Below are 8845 nucleotides of genomic sequence, written 5' to 3'. Positions count from 1 at the left end.
GCCTCTCGCGGACTGAGCGCGTCGCAGAGCGGCAGCGGGCCCCGAGCTGTCCCGAGCGCCGCGTCCTGGGGAGTTCCAGCGCCCCCGCGCCAGGCCCCGTGTACCAGAGCGTATCCCGGGGTGCCCTTTAGCTGCCCCCTGCGGACGGGAGCCCCGCGGGGCTGCTCCGCGCTCGCCCCGAGCAGCCCCGTTACCGCGGGCAGGTCCCGGCGGCCGGCGGGACGCAGGGAGCGGAGCGCAGCCGCGCAAGATGGCTGAGCCCTGCACGGCCGCCGCCGCCGTTGCGCTCTCGCTGCCTTGCGCGGCGCCGGTTCTCCTGCCCCTTGCTTTGGTGCTGATGCTCCTCCGATCCCTCATGCCGCCAGGAGCTGGTTCCCTCCCCTGACACACCAGAAACCGGAGCTCGTGGCCATGCTGCTGTCTTAGCTGTTCCGTTAGCTTCCATTGTGCGGCCCTGTCCGCTCCCGGTCCCAGCCGGGGCTTTCCCTGGGCGGCCAGAGCCAGCAGGGAGCACATTGGAAGCCTTTTGTGGACCTCGTGCGCTCGAGCAGCGCTTGTTGAGGGATTCGGGGCACATCACCAACAGCACGAGAGGCAAAAGGGCACACAGATAGCAAGGACAGGCCTGCAGCAGCCCCGTGCTTACGCTGGCCTAGGCTGGCGGGAAATCTGAGCTGGGCTTTCAGGGCCCTGAGCCTGTGCACATCAGTGGGTCAGTTGATCGGTGCCCCTGCACAGCCACACTAGTATTAAGGCAGAAGACAGACCCTCATCGGTGCATTTCTGCAGTTATGTGGTTAATTCTGACAGTAACTCCTTGATTTGAATGAAGGCAAATCTGAAAAGAGAATCCGTTGTACTATAGACAGCAGAAGCACCAAGGAGAAGGTAGGGTTGGAGGACAGACGAATGCTATAAAAGCAGCGTCTACTACTGAGACTAAGTCATTTATTTTCTTCCAGATAGCCTTTTAACCTAGTCTCCTGCAGCCTTTGCAAGGGAAGGAAACAGTATTTCTGTTGGTCATTATTTGCAAATCAGATGAATCAAGAGCTAAACTTTTTCATTACTGTAATTGTTTAATATACCTATAATTTGTTTTATAGATAGGACTTGAAAATAATATGTCATAACTTTGTTTTGGCAGAGAGGGAAATTTTTTTGTATGCCTATTTGTAGAGGTGTGAGTTTTCCTTCCCTCTTCAGGCATATCTTTATAAAATATTTAATAGAGACAGGCTACATTAAGTAAGATCGGAATTTAGCATGCACTAGTTAAACTGAAAACAAGTAATGAAGTTCATGGGATTAGAGTAAATTCAGCTGCTTTGCTGAAAAATAAGTTACAGAAGAGACTTGGTATGTTCCGACATCTCATATTCATTCAAACTGATTTATCTAATGCGCTGATTGCATAAATTCAAAGTTCAAATTTTGAGATTACCTATTAACTCTCATTTGGCCTTGCATTTATTTACAGTACATGTTACATGGTTAGAATTTTCCTTATGTGCTCTTCTGACAGTCTGCTTTGTTATAAATTAGACCTGCAGAATCTGTCCTCCTCTCTCATTTTAATCTTGAATCTTATACAGTATCATTATTCTGCATTAAAATGTTCAATCTAGCTCCTTTGTGGCATACCTAACATTAGCGTTCAGTTTGGGTTTGAAATACTGTGCGTCTGTTCTCATGGTCCATTACTCATTTCCAGTGACATTCCTATTACTCATGGATTTAATGTCTTGACCTAAAATGATTTACAAGATATGGTGGTTTCTCCTGTTCACTAGAATATATCCTGAGAAATTTATGTAGGTTTAAATAATGCTAGCTGAAATCTCCACTTTTTTCTGATGGATACTGCATAGAAAAATGAGCATGCAAAATATTTTGTAAAATGTAAATATTAAGTGTATTCTGAAAAAGATCTACACAATTGTTTATACTTGCAAAAACGTCTACCGTGCTATGTATGTCTAGAAAACTTAGGCCATTGTGAAAGAAACAATTTTATAACTTCCTACATGTGCTCAGAAGTTAATGAAAGGGTCACTACAATTAAAACATTTCAAAACATTACTGTTTTCAAGTGGAAACATATTAGCAGGACTATAGCAGGCACTTCTGCTTTCCTTCAAAACAAGCGAGGCTTTGTCAAGTTTAGTTTCTATAGGGGAGTTCAGGAGTGAAGGCCACAAGCGGAATTCTGGAGCCCAAAGGAAGGTCCAGCAGCACTGAGGTGGCTCTAACCACCCAGGATTAAGACACAGTTTAAGAAGTTCTCCAGGTTCAGGAACACCCCTTGTCTAATTGGACAAATGTGAGAAGTGACTATTAAAAAGGAGAAAAGTGAAAAGGGGGAATTTTAGTAAATTGCTGCAAGCGAGAAAAGAATAAGGTAGGCTGAAAATTCTTAGGGCAAGAAAAATTCTACATCAAGTGCTGGGAAGACGAGTATCTCAGTTACTTGTCTTGAAGTTCATCCATATGGCTCTACAGAATGAGGTGCTTTCAATAATAAAAGCTGTCATGACTCTTGCAGACCTAAATTATATGCAAAATTGTGAGACTGTCATGAAAAGAAAGGGGTCTTAAAATCTAAGAACATTAGTTATTCTGAATAGTTTTATAGTAGCAGCTTTAGCAGACAGCACATTTTCTTAGGTTTTCTTATACAGTTACCTGTATAAGTTCCCTAATATTAATTTGGCTTAATTTAAATAGACCTGTGGCAACATTGAACAGGGAGGGCAATCAGCTGCTTCATACATCTAGGTTGCAAATCTTCCCTGCAAATCATGGCTCTATTTAAGTACACGGTAACTTGAATGACATGTCGGAATGGTTACATTTTTCCAGCATATCATTAATGCTGTTCTGGCAAAGTGGTTGGTGGAAATAATCACCAAGGAGGTTGGAAAAGTCATCATGGAGATGTGCAACTGCAAGTAAAGTACACGTGCACTTTTGATTTATACTTCTGTAAACTCAAAATACTCCTTTCACACCTTTACTGATTACACAGGAGCTGTTCACCCTATCAGCAGGAGCCCTAGTGAGCTTCTGTTGTGCTGCTGCAGATGCTGTGAATGGAATAAAGTGCTTCTGTAAGTTGCACTGTTGTCTTAAGTATTTGCCAGGAAAAACAGATAAAAAACTAACCTCATTTAACAGGTAGGCTTTAAACCTGCAAATGTATTATTATAATCTAAGCAAGCACCATGTCACGTACTTCTGAAATACCGAGTTTGTTTCGTTTTAGCCCGCAAATTCACAGACAAGCATGAATGGATATCAGTTGACAATGGTATCGGAACAGTAGGAATCAGCAATTTTGCACAGGTATTGATTTTTTTTCCCCCTCCTATCCAAGCCTGCAATATTTACTTATACATACCTGCTCTTGTCCTTGCTCTTTGGATGGATACTTTTTTTTTTTTTAATTATTATCATTTTACTTGTGTATGCTATAGACTGAGATTTTGGACTTAGAGCTGTAACATTGTGAAGTTGATGCTGTTTCAGCAAACTCTGATAAATTCTTAATTACTTCAGATGAAGCCTATGGAGAGCTGAACTTGATGAGAAACTGAATAGTTCAGCTGAATTTAAAACCTGTTTTATCAGTTGAGTTTTACTGGGCATTTAGAGCGCATGATTATACAGAGAAGTTGACATGTATTTTTCAGGCCAAATTCCACTTGAACTTGAATATGGTGCAACTCCTCTGGCTAAGGAACAATTATGAATAGAACTACAGAGTGGCATATATTTCTTAAGCTAAGACAGTAGTGGTCAGGGTTTCTTTAAGGAGATCAGCAGATATTTTCTCATCCTGCCTGAAAGAAACTCTACATAATCTGTATCACTCAGCCTTAGGGTTATTAATACTGTTATAGATAAACAACAATTGGGCATTTAGAGCACTATTTTCATAACATTTAAATATATATTTAAAAAGTGATTTCCATTATGAATTTTTAATCCTTAAAGAGATTGAAAACTAAATTGGGAGATCAGGAGAGAAACAGAGAAATTGTATGTTTCCTTGGTTCTGAAGTTACTGTATCAAATATATCCTGGATACAGTTTCTTTAATGTATGTTTTGATTCACTTGTTTTTCTTTTAAGGAAGCATTAGGAGATGTCGTTTATTGTAGTCTTCCAGAAGTTGGGACCAAGCTGAATAAACATGGTAAGTTCAGCTAGAGTTTCTAATGAAATAATTATAAGACTTGCCCCACTCAGTGTTTGCAAAGCTGTGTTTTATGAATTAACCTTTATGTCTATTAGTAACATTATACATCTTCTGGATAAAAAATTAATTCAGATATTTTTAAGACAGACAAAATGTTTGTTTTCAGATACTCTCTAAGATAAAACTAAACAAATCCTAGGCCAATCCATAGGAAATAGCAGAGACCAAGACTCCTGAACTATGGCTCCATCTATTCTGTAGAGAAAAGAACATTTAGACCTATTATAGCAAGAAGTGGAGCCAGTTTTTCTAACTCTATCTGACATCATGCTGTAGGGCTTTAACTAAAGGACTAGCCAAATACAAGGTATATCCATCCATTCTACAGTAGCCATGTGCTTTTACAGTAGCCAGTGTTACACAAGTTCCCTAGAATAACTTGAGGGGCATAAACTTCAAATTCAGTACTTCTGAACATTGCCTGAATACTGAAGATTTTAACCTCTTTGGAAGTTTTCTAGTTCAGTATTAAGACACTTCTTTCATTGGCCAGATTACCATCAGAATACCTGTCTGCAAACAGAAACCATTACATATATTCCTTCAAGGAGCATGAAATCTTATTTTGTGTTTCAGATGAGTTTGGAGCCCTGGAAAGTGTGAAAGCTGCTAGCGAACTCTATTCTCCTCTCACTGGAGAAGTGACTGAAATTAACGCTGCCCTTGCAGAGAATCCAGGGCTTGTCAATAAATCTTGTTATCAAGATGGTAAGATATAATTTTTATCTTTCAATAGAGAATACCACCTGGATCTTGAGAGTGTTTCTTGCTATTACAGATAGATAGGAGATTTTAAATTCTACAAGTTAAATAGTTTAGGATGGAATGTACTGAATATAGCTCAAGCCCAATAAAACTAATAGCATGAAGGCATTCTTGTAGTCTTGTCCAAGAGTTCACAAGCTGCCCGTAACAGCTCAGGATACTGCGGGGTCAAACTTTACTCTCTCTAAACAGCCTTTCTTTAATGCTACTGACAGAGACAATACTGCCTGAGATAGATGGTCTGACTTGGGCTATTTCTTAAAGAGTGTGCATTCAGTGTATCTAAACACTGTTTGCTGGCACAAGACATTGCAGAGCTTGAATGTCTACCAGGTAACATGAATGTCTCTTTATTGTAGGATATTGGCAACTCTGTTTTTCCTCTAATTTCTTCACTACAGGTTGGCTTATCAAGATGACTGTGGAAAACCCTACTGAACTGGATGAACTGATGAGTGAAGATGCCTATGAGAAATACATAAAATCCATTGAGGAGTGAGCTGGAATACTGAAATAAACCTGTATAAAATATTTCAGTGTAACTTGTCATAAATGAGTGGAGACAACCTAGTTTTGGCAGCCTGAAAAATACATGACATACAAGACTACTGCAGTACTAAAATGTTTAGTATCTGCAAACTGCCTAGGGCTTTTTTATTTTAATTTGCCTGATTTGTGTAACTTTGAGACTTCCAATATATGCTATTTTTTTTGAAAGAAAATAGATTTGTTAAAATAGGTACGTCCCAAGTGTCATTTGACAATCAAGTTTAGTATATGATAGCCTTAGTACATTAATATGGTAACTCTGTAATAGGCACATGACTTATTTTGTATCCTGGACTACATCTTGCCCTGAAATACTTTTCTACTACTCCTGTGGTAGCAGAAAAGCAACATCTCCCTAAACTCCTAGTTACATTTGCCAAGATAATACCAAAAGGCAGAAGCTATGCAAGCTACCTCTCTGCAGGATTTTTACTTGCCTTCTTTACAGAACTAGAATCCTGTATGTGTTCCTTCTTCATTTTATTACCACATCAAATAATTATGCCTTTACAAAAGGTATAGTCCTTGTCTTTTGACTTACTTTTTTTAGTATACAAAAATCTCGCAATGATACAGTTTAGCAGAACTCTCAAGTGGACTGTCCAGGATATATTTCTTGTCTGGACTAAGCAAGTATTATGTATGTCATGAGTAATTAAGAAATTTTACATCTTAAGCTTAGCAACTGTGATTTCAGCAGATACTTTAGAAAACTGTGTGATCAGTAATACTTTGGCATATAACTTGTTCCCATCTGTAGGAACTCTAGGCACTCTGCTGTCATGAAGATATAATGGGAATGAACTGAAACTTTTATTTCCCAAACCAGTAAATGAAAGCAGCAGACTCCATTAGATTTAACATTTAATGGATTCACAAATGTGCATTCAAGTTGATGCAACATGCAAGGACAAGGCTGAGTTTTGCAGACCTGGATTTAGGGAAAATGTACAAGTGAAAGAGTTCTCCACTAAAGCTTTTTTTCCCCATCCAATTTTACAGTAGTGGTTGGAAGCTAACCACAAAATAGCAGGAATTAAAACCGAGTATATTTAAGTTGATCTAAGAGGAAACAGGCTATTTAATCCATGTAAGATGATGAAAGTAGAATTAAAATTCTTCTGGCAGTTTTTGAAACTGCAGCCCTTCTGGCTGGGCTGAAGTGCATTGCTGGCTTTTCAGAAACCTCTCTAACATATATAGACCCTATTTTAAGGTCTGAAAGGATGTCATAATAGCCGGTGTTTTGTGAAATGTAAAGATCTAAACTTTTCCTAAACAACTCTCAGATGACCATCGCGCCCAGACACATAGCACTCTGGGGCTGAGGTGAGATGATCTCCTGCTATGAGTTTGAACTGGAAGGTGACTAAGATAAAAAAGTAGGTTTGGCTGCTCCAGAGAAGTGCTGACTTGACAGTGGTTGATACACAAAAAGCTCTGTTAAACCTGAACGGAAGTGCTTTTAAAATGGTCAGTACTTAACCGTTATTCAATGTATTATGCAGTATTTGTGAGAGACTTGTGACAATGGTCAAGGCCGAAAACACAGACGTTTAATCTTTGTTTCTGTTACAGACTCCTGAGGGAGTTAGTTTGAGTCTTTTAACTGGCCGGGGCATCTTCTGAAAGGAAAGAGAACATTTCATTCAAATCAGAATGAGTGCAGGCAAATGAATATAGGAATGCGTGAAAATATTTTGTTTTTTCTTCCATCTCTACTCTCTTCATCTTTATGACAGAGTAATTAATGAAATGCCCTTCATTCACTGCCATATATGACCTTTTTGGATCTCTCTTTAAGGTTTTGCTGAGGGCTCAGGAATTCTGCACCTATTTAAACCAAAGGATATCTATCAAAACGACTATTGTTTTCCTATCTTTTATAAGCCACCCAACTGCCTAAATTACATGCTGAAAATAAATTCACGTGTGATTAATGCTTTCTCCCCAAGTAGGGCTCCTAGACTTCAAACAGTCCCACAGCATCACTAAACTCATCAGAAGCAAACTTAAGACAGATCAGCGTGCACTGATTTGAGCCAGAGCATGCAACAGCAAAAATGCAAAACTTGCCAACATGAATCTATAAAGAATCTTAATAGAATCATTAAATAAGATGGATTGAATATGTACTAGTTCTGGACTACATCATACTTAATTTTAAATGTGTTTGTATAAATTGTAGGGGAGGGGGAGGACTTGTTTCACAGTATTTGCTCCTATAGAAAATGAATAAAGGAGATGATTTTTCACAAAACAGTTTGTCTCTGGCCTCTTAAGTCTTGATTCTTAGGGACGACCTAAAAAAATATCTTTAACAGATGAGCTAGAGAACTTAAAATTCATAGTTATTGGATCCTAAATGTTATAGACTGAGGGGGGAGATGGGTTTTATAGCAAATTAACCATTTCCATGCAGCTCTTCTTTTCACTCTCCATGCAGTTTTGAAGATTTTTATCTGTTTCAAACCTGAAAGTATTGCATATCTAAAATGCTACAAGATTGATCAATAACATGAGTTTACCACAGGTGGAAAACCTCAATTTGTCAAATGATGCTGAGTCTATATGAAGCATTTCAAGTTACACCAGAAATCATCGGATACTTCCACCGCCTGAGGGCGCTCGGTGTGTTAAGGAAGACAGCGGCCCAGTGGAAAGGGCAGGGAGTTCTGGCACTTCTCTGCTGCTGCCATTTACTCTCTAAAAGGCTCTGCATTTTCTCCCTGCTTTCAGCATCACTTGATTTTTCTAAGTCAACTTCAAGACCAGAAAAAATATTAAGCCTCTCTTGCTTCACTGAAAATGTTTAAGAACCCTTCCTCCCAGAACTCTCTGTAACAAAGTAATTCACTGCCACCTCATTTCAGCATCTTTTTTCTCCCTCCTAGTCTCCTCTTCCTGTTTTCAACAGCAGGTCTAAAATTGTCACTTGTCAAGGCTGGGATTTGGGACTGGGGGGTGGGTATCTACCTGAGGTTTTAGACAGTTCCAAGCATCATGCCAGCCACTACATCACTATGAATCTTTTCATTAATCCATCAGGGACTCATCAGAAGCTTTGGCAAACATATTGGTGAATCACAGCTACAGACAAAACTGCTTTTAACATTAATGGAAGCTTCATCAGTCTTAGAGACTGCAGAATTCACCCACAGAACTCGGGACCACTATTACAGAGAACAGTGGTGTAATTTAGCATGGTGAAATGCAAATGGAGTGATGGAAAACTGAGCATCTTTTAGAAGGACTAAAAAAAAAAAAAAA

General features: G+C 39.4%; 1 protein-coding gene across 1 annotated transcript; it reads left to right on the top strand.

Annotated features, from left to right (window-relative positions):
• Positions 1–3210: 3210 nt before the first annotated feature.
• Positions 3211–5562, top strand: GCSH (glycine cleavage system protein H; the record flags this gene model as incomplete). Its single annotated transcript, XM_026042281.1, has 4 exons — positions 3211–3345; positions 4135–4198; positions 4838–4969; positions 5428–5562. Coding segments are annotated over 4 exons (429 nt in total), but the record flags the coding sequence as incomplete, so codon positions are not given.
• Between the last annotated feature and the right edge of the window lie 3283 nt (positions 5563–8845).

Source organism: Nothoprocta perdicaria, unplaced genomic scaffold (genome assembly GCF_003342845.1).
Source record: "Nothoprocta perdicaria isolate Ctin4 unplaced genomic scaffold, notPer1 scaffold_30, whole genome shotgun sequence".
NCBI classification, from domain to species: Eukaryota; Metazoa; Chordata; class Aves; order Tinamiformes; family Tinamidae; genus Nothoprocta; species Nothoprocta perdicaria.
Note: the sequence above shows the minus strand (reverse complement) of the source record. Positions and strands in the feature narration are given on the sequence as shown.